Genomic DNA, 14,331 nt, shown 5'->3' with positions numbered 1-14,331 from the left:
CCAAAATTATTGGGAGCCACAACACCTAGATTGGCTCCACATCACTCCTTTTGGGTATCAATCCGTGGTATCTAGCAAACTCTCCAATCTGCCTCCCTGGGGGACCAGAAAGACTATATAATGCATTGGGTGGGTGGGGCAGCGTATGAAAAGATGGACAAGCCCTGCACGCCATTCCATTCCTCACTTGTTTTCCCTGTTCGTCTGGTGAGCATTCTGCTACCCGCAGGGTGGGCATATGTAGGAGTAAGTGCCCCAAACCGCCCATCCAGGTTAGCAGAAAGTTCACTATTCCAGAAAGACAAAAACAATTGTTAGAAAAAAAATGCATGGGGAGGATCTCCTGCATAGGGCCCCTCTAATTCCCTGTGCCCCAGAAAGTGTATCTGCCTCCATCCAGGGAAATATCGGGGCATTAACCACCAGTATGCCCCCCACAGGTTGACAGGAAGTCCACTATTGGAAAATAAAAGTGAGTAAAGGAATGAGCTGGGGCAGCAGCTGATCTTGCGTTGGGCCCCACCCCTGGGCATCAGAGTATTTTAGAGCCCAGGGGAGGCATAAAGACATATTTATCTCCTCTCTGTCAGCCCACATGTCAAAACAACAGCCAAACATTTCCCATTTCCCTCTCACTTGACACAGGGGATGGCTGCCGTATTCAAGCTCTTTGTTGACCAGCCAGCACACAGGAAACCCTAGCAAACCTGAGCATTTCTGAAACCTAGAGACCCAAGGAAATTCAAGCTGGTGTAGCTTGCTTAGGTCTCAGCCTATGTACTAACCAGAAATACCTGGCAAATGTAAAAACTATGATATAATCAACTGATTACCTCTCTTCTCATGGGGAATGGCTGCCACATTTGGGCCAGGGATTCCTTGTAACCCTGGCCATTTTTAAAAACTGAATAACTAGTTGAATCCAGGAAGGTATGCCCTTTGTGGACCCTACACATATGGGTCAAAAACATCATTTTCCACATGTTCATGTGAAAGAATTTGTGAGTGTTTCCAGACAATGGCAAAAGATCTACAATGCTGCACCCCCTGGTCTCCAGAGATAATAAACCTACCATGTGGTCCGAAAGGATGAAAACTGCAATCACATGAACATTAGATTGACTTCATAAGGTTCAAATTAAGACGAGGTTCTGCTTGGTACATTAGGTCCACACACACATCTGTAGTATTTTTTTCATTGGAATAAGTGTGGTAAGCAGCAAAGTAGGACTTTTGCAGCTAGCAGCAAGTTCCAGAATTGCACGTTTCATAAATAAGAAAACTACGTTTTTACACCCATACTTCAAAATTTGCAGGGCATTGTAAGTAGAAAAGCATACTGAGACAAGTTTAGCCTGGATTTCTTTTGTGGCAAAATATATATAGAGGCTTAGAACAAACCACCCAAGAATTTTAATTATTGGGCTCAACAAAGAGGGCGGGTGGAGAAACCTCAGTACTTAAGGGGTTCATATTCTTGAATAGCTCATTAGAAAGAACATTTAGGCATAGGGCTTTGGTATTCTTCATTCTTCGCATGACACACAAACACACATCACATGTCACATTTCAGGAAATCTAATAACCTATACACCAAGCCTGGCCTTCCCTTTACCTGCCAAAAAGGCTTGTTGTTAATTACGTTTTTAATATAACCAATCTGATGTAACTGCTTCCCTCTTCTTGAGGGTGGGCCTTGATAGAACCTTGGTGTAACTTTTCTATCATCCCTCATAATGAAATCAAACATTGCTGCCCCCCATCAGTTTTTGCCTGGTGGAGAGGCCGCATAAACCATTTTAGGAGATTACCAAGCTCTCCAAGACAAGAACAACTCCTTAATGCTACAGCAATACATTTATATCTTAGCCTTTTAAAACTTTGCAGTGTAGAACAGTGGTATTTTTTATGATTTTTATATAATGGACGAAAATGTACATTGAAATCAATGTGATGGGTTACTAAAGAGAAAGGATACAAAGAACAGCAAGACTTGATGATGTTTGATTGCACCAATCAATCCAACTAAGGCAATCAGGAACAAGAAGATTCCCACGCCCACCGCCACGCCGACAACACGAAAACTGGAGATGAGGCCAAAACCAATACCCCACGCTGCAATCCCGATCAACAGCAGGCTGACCATCTGAAATGGAGAAAGAGGAGGAGAAAATTATGTCACATACGGATGTGAATTACGTACCACTTCAATGAGGTAATGCTTGTGTAAAGAAGTAGACATTAACAAAAAGAACTTCTGTTCAAACACAGCAGTCCCAGAACGGTTTGTGCATCACATTACATTCTCATCCAGCTAGCACTGACGTTAATGAAAATGCACACTTCAAACAAAGAATTAATGTGCAAAAAAAAATCAAAATACAGACATGGTAGTAAAAGATAACATCCGTACAGCAGACTAAACTGGTATCGGAGTACCTGCCTGATATCAACCCACCACCCTATGCATATGAAATATAAGGACTATTTATTTACAGTACAAAGTGTCAAAAAAATGCCTCCTACTAGTTGCCCAATGGGAAACATCTGAGTCACAAGGTGCTCTGACTGGGTGTGTGGGGGCACTGTAGTGGGGAAAAGACGGTGTACATGTAGGTCAAAAACTAGGTTGTGATGAGGAAGGGGGTCGAAACATTGGAACAGCACCATTGTAACTTACTAAAGATTTTAATACAGTATAAACTGTGATAGGTTATCTACCATCATCATGTACAAAAGAAGTTAAGAGCAATCTTATAGAATAACAATTTTTTAATGACAAATCAGTGGCAAAGCCCAAATAACAGTCCATTAGAAAGTTTTCTAAAACAAAACATGTATATTAAATTCCCTGCGGGAAAGGTTCCACAGTGACCTATGGCTGTAGATGAAGATGAATAATAAGTATTGGATGGCTGATCTAGGACATGACTAAGAGAGCAGTAAGAAGTGGGTTTTGGACCAGGTAAACTGCAGGACTTCTTTAACTCTCATTGCATTCAACAAGAGCGGACTCTTCAAGTGGTGGACTTTTATGGGTGGCACTCTTAAAAATAATTATGTATCATCTCCGTACTACTATGGGACACCACACCAGATGCCACCATTATTTTGTTACATAGTTAAACATACTTCGGAAAATGAGTTTTCCTGACTCGTCCTTGTGAACAGCAAAACACTTAAGAGTCTCTAATAGTTCAATAGAAAGGTAAAGAGCCAGCCAGCTGGAAGCTGACCTCTGGAACCACAGCTGCAGAGAAGAACACAGACACTTTACAGACCTTGTAGGCTAGTTGTTGTCAAATTAAAGTGTGTGAGTGAAGAAAAGAAGGTTGCCATTATAAAACGAATACATTGGAGGTCTTCGACAAACGTGCTAATACACTAAATTCCGATTCACAAAAAGAGAATAGAGTGACCTTAGAAAGGGTGACTAAAATGTAACCTGCGAGTAGGTGCACAGACTTTGAAATCATAAATTAAGCTCACATTGGTCTCACAGAAAAGACTGCAGGCAACTACCGTAATACCAACAGACATTGCATAAAACAGCTGCCTAAAACCTGCAAGTCACAGACAGTAGTAGAAAGGAATAGTCTTGTGGCATCTGCACCATTGCATCAACAAGCATTGAGCAGCCCTGCCAAGTACCACGCTTCAAGTTTTAGACTAATGCATTTCAGTGTTGTGGTCCGCATCACTGTACTGAAATACAGTCAAGCATTTATAGTGCCCTGACTACCCCATGCGTGCCATGTGTGCTCAACGAGGAGCTTTACTTAAGCACCTAGTGCAGTGCTGATGAGCGTGCTCTGTGCTGTCTGTGCTGTCTGCTGTCTGAAACACACTGTTTGTTTAGACATCACTGGATTACATTCCAGTCTACTATTCTAAACAACTGTTGTAGACTATCTTCCTTCTTGGTATGAAGGAACCCATATGATGAAAAGGGCGGTACAGGTCGAGTACTGATGGGTATTTTCTTCAAACATGAATGAAGTACCCTTTTGACTTAATTTTAGTTAGGTCACTGACCATGGTTTAAGAGGACAGTTTGGCAGTTGCACAGTTAGTCATTCCATATTGTTTTGACCCATCGCTATTCTTTGTTGTTATAAATAGTTATTGTTGCTCCCATTTAATCAAGTCATGCCCAGCCTCTCCCTCAAGCATACCATGTGGCATGTCAAAATGCCATGCATGGTAAATAAACATAGCGGCGACAATGCAGAGTGTTGATTGGCTTCTTACGTTTAGGCTGACTGCAGGCCTGTTGGGTCTTGTGCATCAGATTTTACTGACGAGCTCCCCGATGAGTTGATGCTGAGTCAGGCAACAGGGAAGGTGTTTGGTTTAATTTCCTGATTACTGATTATTAAGTTATACAGCATGGCTAAGGCACTCACTGCCTCTTGGTGAGTGTTGGCTTGGCTCTTCCTCGTTTTTCTGGTGTGATTTTGTTATGAACGTGCCTTATGGAGTTAGGAACGTGCCTTATGCAGTTAGCAGGCCCCGCCCACGCAGCATGTGAAGTCAGAATCCACTCCAGTCTTGTAGTATGATGGAAGGGGCACAGCTGGTGTGTTCCCGCTGCAACAACCAACAGCCACCCATTGTATTGTATGATCACCTTTGGGCCAAAATCCACACTGCTCAAGCATGAAGCAAATAATCCCATGGGCCAGCAAATAAAGTATGACAACATGTTTTCCTAAAACCTGCATTTGAATATATAAAAGGAAATATTCATTAGAAAAGCGAACTATTCTCCCTCGGAGTTCCAATCACTATACCTCCATGTGTTTATGCTAGTAAAATATACAAGAGCATGAGTAAGGGCCTGAAATGTTGACTTTAGAACTGGGGAAACAGGTTTGAGTCTCGGCGGCAGCTCAAGATCCTGTGATTCTGGACAAATCACTTAATCTCCCGGCACTCAAAAGAAAAACAAATTAATGTACCCATGTGTAATGTAACTGCAGCTCATGTAAAGCACTACATTACCTTCGGATCGAGTTTGCGCAATATAAAACTGCAGAGAAAAATAAAGGGTTTCATTTTGACTTTGTTGTGGAGTTTGTATTTTTTTTATCTGACTCATGATATAAAAAAGCAGTACAATATAAAATGCCTTCCCAGACTTAAACAGATCAGGCTCTATTCATGGCATGGATGCTTAAAGTATCACCACGTTAGCGTAAGGCCCTTGTTTGATATAAAGCAACAAATGAAAAATTATAATAGATTTATAGTGGCCTCATTCTCCAGTCCATCAGTCCTACTATCTTCAAGTCACCAACAAAGCCCAGTTTATTTTTTGTTTACCTCTTGATCTTGTAATTTTCACAAAAGGTACTCTGTGCTGGTAAGAGCATTGAAAACTACTATTAATGCAAATGCAAGATGTTTAGCAATGAGCTTATGTTGCATGAATGCTTGTTGTGTATAGTTTTGTAGGACTGTGTGAGGGAGGTGTAGCAGGGCCCTTCCTATGATCTTAAATATGTTGTGAACGTGGTGTGGAAATGTCCAATCTACACAATGCAGGTCGACAATTGCTCATTCTTTAATTCTATTACATTACAGGAACATAACTGCTTTGTTCCACTCAAGATAAAGTGTCTCTCAAAGTGTCACACATTAAGGCTTGAAATGTCACACATACTCATGTTAAAATCATGAAAATGTCACACATAAGTCAACTGGAAACCATGGCAGCTATATTTGTTACTGAGAACTGCAGTCATGCTCCAGTTAGTGCCCTTCCATTTCTGGTGCTTTGCAGCAGTTTTAAGATCGTTTTAGAGTTTCTCATTGCTTAAATGGGTGTAATTTCTGATATTTATAGGTTTCCCACATTTTTACTGCTTGATTTTGCTCTCGAGAAAGTGTCACATAGTCGTTGAAATGTCACTTATAATCACTCTGAAATTATGAAAATGTCACACATAGCAATCTGAAACCTTGCCAGCTATGATTGACAAGGCAATGGTTTTTATGCTGTGCATTGCAAAAGGTTTCACTTAATAGCTCGAGTGCCATGTTCCTCAATGCAAAAGATATATACCTGCACTCGCTCTCTCTCAACACAAACACAAAGTACAACACAGGAGGAAGCATGCTTCCTGACACACAAAACTGTAATGACACAAACAGTAAGACAAGGAAAGCAATAGTGCATGCTGCCTGGAACAAATATAACTAGCACTGCACGTGCTGCAGCAGTGTGAGCGCCCCTCATGGACACAGAACAGTAGCAACATTGATATGAGTGCAAGCTCACTTTTTACACCCAGACAACAATTCCAGCTTCCCCTCAAATACATATTACAGTAATGCATCTTTACATTTTTCCTAACAGATCAGTGCAGCATACACAGAAGTACAAGCTCACTGCACTGACATAAAATGTATTCAGCACTTTCAGCAGTAGTGCAAGCTTTCATCAGAGATAGACAGTAAGGGCCTGATTACGATGTCGGGGTGACCGCCACTGACAAATCTTCGGTGTCCGTCCACCTGACATCTAGGGCAGCAGTCTGACTGCCGGATTATAATACCGGTGGTTGGAGCGCAGCAGATGCGGAGGAGAGACCTCCACCTCTGACAGGCTTAAGGGTCCATTGGGGCGGTGGTTGGAGCCTAGTCCCTAAATGGAATGGAAGTGGTGCCTACAGAGGTACAGCCATAAGGATTAGGATGTCAGTTCCCGACAGCCTTTTATGGCGTTCTGATTGCCATGGAATGGCTGTCGGAAATGGACTTTGGGAGCCCCTAGCAAGGCACCCATCCCCCGTAGGCCTCAGTGATGTGGCCTCAGGGGCACATGTGGTGTCTCCCCAAACATCCATGCACCGTGTGCCAGGCACCACATGGTGCCTGGAGCACAGTGCATGGATGTTTATAAACATTCCTTTTCCTATTGTGGATTGTGCTGTGTCCCTTTTCCGGGCCACAGCACAAGCCGCAATAGAAAAAGGGATGTTTCCAACCGCCTATACAGCGGTCACATCCTTAGCTGTTGGGTGGGAACTCCGACTACTTGTCGGACGGTCCCACTCGTGCTGCGATGACGGTTAGATGCTCGTCCAACCTGCCATTGTAATCAGGCCCATAGTGTGCTTGTGGCCAAGTGATAACGTGCAATGTTGTTTCGCAATGTGCTCTACGAGGTGGGGGTGCAGTGTCTGGGAAGTGGGTGTAATGTGATGGTGAGTCAAATTGTGATCTGTTGTAGTGTGATGATTTCTGAGACGGTTTGAGTGCAACAGTGTGTGCGAGTGTCAGGGCTTCTGAGATGGTATTAGAGTTATGGCAAGAAGTCTGTGTGACTGCGATGAGGACTGTGTGGGTTTGATGATCTGTCAGTGTTCCGCTGTGCTTCTGTAATTATTGGGATACACCCTTTACTCCACAGTCTTTACAACAACGTGCCTTTACAACAAAGTCTTTAACAAACATATACCTTTTCTAACATGCCATTACCACACTTAATGGTAAACATAGGGAAGTATATATTTAATATATTTTACAATCATTGTCCTTCTTTCCACAAAGAAGAACAAGAAGTGATGAAAGAAGAATGGAGGCAGGATTGTTTTGTATTTTTAAAAAAATATTATTTTCATGGTATGATATTTTGGCCAACAGATTTGTGGATTGCTAAATTACCTTTGACTGATGGTGATTATTTTCAAAATCCTCTCACCAAGAGCGGAAGAAAGGTTCCATCTCTCAATTGGAAAATGTTGTTTCCTTCTGCAATCTGACTTGTTTAGATGGCTAATCCATGCATGGAAAAAGTGGACAACACACACCTACATTTGTGAATTAAGATACATTTCGTTTATGGTGTTGGTTATTTTCTTTTGTCCTCATTCTGTTTTTCACATCCTTAGAAAAAAAAAATTTTGATAGATTTCTCTGTTTTCACTAGTCTATGTATTGTGTTGTATATTTGTATTTTTTAAAACATGATTTGGGTATGCTTCTTTAATACAGGTTCTGCAAAACCTTTCTATTAGATTGGGCCTTGATTGAAGATGAAAAATAGAAACAATTTTAATAAAATGTATATATGCTGAAATATTTCACCTGTTTTTCAAATGTTTCATTTATACTTTTTAGTGTCCAACACCTTCCTTAAATTAGCCCTCAGTGGAGTTAGTAGATCTGCCCCTTCAGTGTCAAGCACCTTTACCAATTTGGCCTTCACTGGAGTTTGAATAGTAAATATGCCCCATCGTGTCCAACATCTTCCCCAAGTTGGTCCTCACTAGAGTTAGAATAGTGAATTCCTCTGATCAACAAATTGGGAACACACATTTTTATGGTAATTTAGAGGTAAATCATTTATTAAAGAACAAAATATGTGTTTGATCATTGTAATTTAAAAAATAAATGCATTACTGAATCTGTAATTAAGGACACGTTGAGTTTAGACGTTTTTATTGTGACCTCAGGTACAGGGGTGCTCCATCTTGGCCCGGGCATATTTTAGTTATATTTTTTAAACTAATGCTACTGTTAATAATATATTATCATTGGTTTTACTCATGAATTGATGTTCTTAAAAAATTATGATTTAAAAAATATTTTTTTATTGCAAAAATATACTGTGGTAAAGACTTGCGCAGTAAAGGTGTGTACTGGTATGATTGGTAAAGGTATTGTTAATGTTAATGAAGGCGTATGCGTAGTAAAGGCAAGCATTTTAATGTCATACAACTATATTTATCAAGGTGTCTGCACCTAAGAGAGGGTGGTATGGTGCAAATGGGTTTGTAGGGGTGTGTTTGTGAACTGGTGTGAATGAGATGGAATGGTTGCTGTAGCTGAATGTGTGTCAAAAGAATAGAGGCAGGGGCACATATGTTTCTCTGTCTCTTTACTGCAACACTGCGGATGGCTTTTGGGATTTTTTTGCACTGGATTTATTAATGTGCGACAATGTGAAAATCAAAAGAGTGAACAATAATTAGTCAAACAATAAGTGAATGTTACGGTTCAAGCAAGGGAATAAGAACATATTACATCATATTAAGATTATTTTCTTGGACTATGTCACCCTTCCTTAATTCCTTGACGCAGTTTGCTTATATTATTTTTCTGCATTAGATTGCATAAACAGATTACTCTGCTTGTTTTCTTTTCCTCACATCTAAAAAGAAGAATACCCTGACTACATTGACCTGCATAAAATTAAATGAGATTATCCAGTTTGCCAAACCACAACTTCGCTCCACATTTCATTTGTGCCCTTTCAAATTAATTTTTCAATCCAGGAGTAAAACCACTTGGCAATGTGCTTCCAATGGTGACAAATTGGTGCACTGGGGACGTGTGTATTGCCTCACTCATCAATGGAAAGAAGCCAGAACAATATGGCCAACTGCACGTCATTTAGGGGCAGATGTATCATCACCATCATTTGTGATTCCCAAATAGCGATTTTTTAAAAATCGCAAATTGGAAAAATCGCTATTTGAGAATTGCAATTTGGGATGTATGTAGAAAATCGCTTTTTATTAGCGATCTCTTAAAATTCCTTAATTGCGATTAGCAAATTGCTAATCGCAAATAGGGAATAATTTCCCATTCATTTCTATGGGCCAGGAGGCCCATAGGAAGGAATGGGAAGTTATTCTCTAATTTCAAAGGTGCAAAGGTGTCTTAAGGACACCCTGCTGCACCCCTGAAATTTACATGTGTGCGCATGTGGCGCACATACATGCCCTAAGGGCATGTATGAGCGCCACATGGCACCTTTACAAATGCCAAAAAGTGCATTTGTAAAAGAAATCGCAAATTACCACCAACTAAAAGTTGGTGGTAATTTGCGATTTCTTAACGAGGATTTGCAAAAAACAAATTCTTGATGCATAGCATTTAAGGAATTGCAAAATTGCGATTCCTTAACTGCTTGAGCAAAATAAGGAATCACAATTTTTGCGATTCCTTATTTTGCGATTTGGCTCATACATACCAAAACACAGTTTGCGAATCGCAAACAGCTTCTTACATGTGGCCCTTACTCTTTTATCAGTTCCATTGGATTCCAGATAAAGTACTAGCAATCCTGTCTTTTCTACCCCACCTTCCATTTCTTAAAAAGAAACAAAAAGGGTACAAATGTTACAGTTTAAAATATTACCACGTAACTGCAAGTTTCTCTTGCCTGCAATGCAGGAGTATAATGCAGTCTTATTTTGCTAAATAAAAAAATAAAAAATAAAGTTGTGCAAAGAATCGGTAATATAATGAAATACTCGGTCGCTTCTAAAAAATTCTGCTATCTTCCTTATAAATTAGTCTTGGGAAAGATGAAAGATGAGGGGAAAGGAAAAGCAGAGTATCTCTAGCAGCGCCTTATGCAGTGCCTCCCATACCAGCATATCAATGTGCATTTGCATAAAAGGAATCACTATGCAAGGCTGTACAGGTAAGCATTACAATGTCTGGAGACTGACAGGTTTCACTGAAGAATGTTTTGTATCGCTTCAGTGGTCAAGTCACATTTTTACTATGCCTATTGTAATTCGTCTCAGTGGTCTTGTTGCTATCTTTCTTGACACCAATACACCATAAAACAAGCATTTGACGAAGCAAACAGGTCTCAATGTTATAATGCAAGGTTCAGATTTTTTTTAACAATGCTTTATAGACAACGTTTCAAACTGCATATCTTATGTAAGACAAATTAGCAGGATTGTTTGGCTTTATGGTGCTCATCTGCAGGCAAACGTTGTGTCAAATTAGACACTGACATAAAGGTTAAAGAAAATTCTCAAATTCAACAGGGGAACATAGTTCTATAACATAATGCGAAAAATGCATTAAAGTGGCGTGTGAAGAAAGACAGTGACAATTCCCAGTCAATAAAAGGCTCTCATTATTTTAAGGGTTTATTAATGTAAGCATTTCTCGCTCAATGTCTCATCACAATTAATTCTTCATACACTTTACACAAAGCACACAGTAATACGCACATAACAAAGACAACGTGTAGAGGTAACAGTTCGTTAACAGCAAATAAAATGTAAAAAAATTCAAAGTTCAATTTTTAAATCATTCTTAAACACTGTAAATCTAAGGCTAGGTTTAACATTCTTTAATCTCAAAACCCATACCCACAGGACAAAGATTCTCAATTAATTCACAGAATGCAAAACCCAAAAACCAATCCAGAAGACTACTTCTTCCTAGAGAATTTCAACTTTATCTCAAGATATTTGAAAAAGTTGCCTTCCAAAATAAGATAAAATAAAAAGTTGTAGACATGAACATGGTAACATCTTATCCATCTCTAAACCGAGAAAATAGTGTTGGAGCTTATTACGAGTACAGTGGACTTCAGGACTGCAGTACTCATGGTTGGAGTCCTACCACGCTACACTGCGGGTACACCCACAGTATTCCGAGTGTGTTGGTTAGACTGCCACAAGACTGAGCAAGAATCCTGCTGGTCTGGTGATCTGCAACTGGCCTGAACATGCTGGCAGCGCCGCTGCTGGCACCGCCTAGCATAGTATGAGTTGTATTTTCACCACCCTTTTCAAGGCAGGTGAGCCCCCCATGAAAAGGGAGATGGAGAAAAAACTAAGGGGGCTTTAACAGGGCCCCCTACCGGTTCTGGGCCTGAGAGTGCATGTGAGGGGGGAAAATGTTGTGCCCCCTATAACTGCACACCCATTCCTGCACGGTGTGGCATGCATGCCACAACATTCAGGAACATGCTGCAGGCACTGTCATGGTTATGGGCTGCATGTTAGGCACCCCTATGAACGTAACAACCCACCGTTGTGAGACCGCAGCAGCCCACCCGCATGCCCACCATGAATTGCACTTGTAGTCTGGTGAGTGGAATACTATGGACTTGGCGGTCCTCCTCTTGGCACATCGGTGGCGGGCTGGCAGGAGGACCACCAAACTCATAATAAGGCCCTTAATCTTGTCAAAGTCTGCCACTTAGACACCATAAAATGTGAACTTACTATTGCAACAAACAGGTCCAGCCATTACCATCAACCTTTTTTGATGTCCTTCCTCCAATTTCAACACACAAAAAACAAGAATAATACAAAGACATTTGGAGAAAGCAACTGAAGAACCTGTAAAAGATACTCCAAATTGTTCTTCCCTTGGCACTGTCTTCTCACTCCCTTACTCTATTAAATAGTCAATAACAATGTAGTCAACCAAAAAGTTGTTTTAAAACCCTGCCCTAGTGAACTAAAATACATACTAAAAAAATAATTAGTTTACCAATCATGTAGCCCTGGGGGTGAAGGCAGATCATAAAGCTAGAAAGGCACTGATGAGCAAATAAATACTGGACTGTCCTAGATCCCCAGCAATATGGTTTTAAATCTGGAACAGCATTCAAGCCACCACAGTAAATAAACTGAGTGGTGATGCTTTCACAATGAATAATTGTAATACCTCCTTCCCGACACATCCATAACTCTCTCTTCATACTTTACAACAAACTAAGGGCGACTTCTATATATCCTGGGAAAGTGGTTAGGGTTCCGAGTCAGGTTCATTGATTGGATTAATTCCTTCCTGACCAACAGAAAACAGATCACTAATCTACAAACAGAATCTTCTAATGGTGTGGATGCAAAGTAGAGGCCCTCACGGATTAGTAAGGCACCCCAAGTTGGCATTCTCTACACCCAAGTGCTTGGAATCTTGGGGTTGATGAGGGTTCCCTTCCATGAGAATGCTGATGAAATCCAAAGTTACTTGACATTTCTCCCAACAAGGATCAAATTAAATTGCGGATGGTGGAAAGCCACTTAAAACAACACATTGACAAAAGAAAGTCAATCTCCAACTAAGGGCCACAAGTTCAAGCTCTCAATCCACCTGTAGTCTGTAAGTCCACCTTTAATATCAGGGTCAGACTCCATTCTGTTACTGGAAAGGTGACCTTAACTAGAGACCCTGCCAACAACCTTAAATCTCCTAAAGCACCCATTCATCAATCTCCCCAGTCAGCCTTCTGAAAGAAAACCTATACCATCACACTCCTCTTAAAAGAATTACACTGGCTGTACCTAAAAACCAGAATCCAACATAAATTGATCTGCGTGACGTAAAATGTATTTCCCAAGTTGCCATGCCCCTCTCTACATAAAAGACAGAAAACAAGTCTCAGCAAGCCTCAAGATCCTATACAGTAAATCCACCTTAAAACTGCAAAGTTCAAAACAAACCAAGCAGTCCCAGAGCCCCCCTTAAAAAGACCACTTCCATCTGGAACGTTCTTCCATCTACACTATTGAATACCCCTCCTCTCCTAAATCTATAAAAATATTAATGAAAAATGTTCTCTGCCACCTGAATTTCAGTTCATATTTGATTCCCTGCAGGGACGTATCTTATGCTAGAGTGCTCCAAAGCAAATATATGCAGCATTACCAAATAGAACATTCCTCTTCCTTTGGCAATAATGTTTTTTTTTCTCTGTTTGTGTTAATTATGAAACATTCCTTGGCACCACTGCAGGTTCCCTTAAAACTATAATTTGGTATTTAAATGAGGTGGTTCAATGGCATGAAATGCTTTTGCCTGATACGAAAAGGACTCTCCTTCTCACCAAAAATATCTGCTTAAAGTAGACCTTTGTTTCTTGCCATGCTGGGTTCAGGTTGCCCTCTGTGAGACTTCCCAGAAAGGGAAACTGATCAAAAAAGCTTTTGCAACCTTTGAATGTAGCTGTTGTCTATATATGCATTTATTTGTACCTGCTTTGTGTTCTAGACTAAAGTGGTAAATAATTTTCTGAAAGATAGAAGATTGAAAAGAAAAATATGCAAAACTAAGCTAGAAAACCTCTTGACACTCCCACGGTACCTGATCCTTTGTGTGCCTTTTCCCGCCTCAGTGTCAGCAAATATGGGATGAAACCTACTGTGGGATTCGAGCACCAAGAGGTAAGCTTGTTAGCAACTCTGAGCTTTGTGGCTCAAATCTATTCAGTGTTTTCCCTTTGTTGTGAAGGTTAGCAGTCCTCATTTGCGAGTGAATAGCTCTTTATTGAAGCAAGTTCTCTTGGCAGACTCAACTTGGCCAGTCACCATAATACAGAATAATGTAATAGGGATTAGTGTTCTTATTTTCTGAATGATTTCACAACTGTTTATTCACACACATCACGCACAACAGAAAAGGTACATCTAAAAATTAAAAACAAGTAGGTCCTTCCTTTCAAGGACCAGTCTACTGAAAATAAAAGACTCGTTTAAAAATGCGCTACTTTAATCAGGAAGCTACATCCATTAAGGATTTCCTGCATTTTGGAAATGAAAGGAAAAACACTAAAGT

General features: G+C 40.4%; 1 protein-coding gene across 1 annotated transcript in view; it reads right to left on the bottom strand.

The window, feature by feature from the left end:
- TSPAN13 (tetraspanin 13) overlaps positions 1-14,331 on the bottom strand; it is a 104,529-nt gene that overhangs the window by 41,330 nt on the left and 48,868 nt on the right. The window contains exon 2 of the mRNA XM_078663776.1: positions 1,979-2,146. Within this exon, the coding sequence (XP_078519902.1) occupies positions 1,979-2,146 (168 nt within the window). The remainder of the gene's footprint in view (positions 1-1,978; positions 2,147-14,331) is intronic.

This window comes from Lissotriton helveticus, chromosome 10 (assembly GCF_964261635.1).
Source record: "Lissotriton helveticus chromosome 10, aLisHel1.1, whole genome shotgun sequence".
NCBI lineage: Eukaryota > Metazoa > Chordata > Amphibia > Caudata > Salamandridae > Lissotriton > Lissotriton helveticus.
Note: the sequence above shows the minus strand (reverse complement) of the source record. Positions and strands in the feature narration are given on the sequence as shown.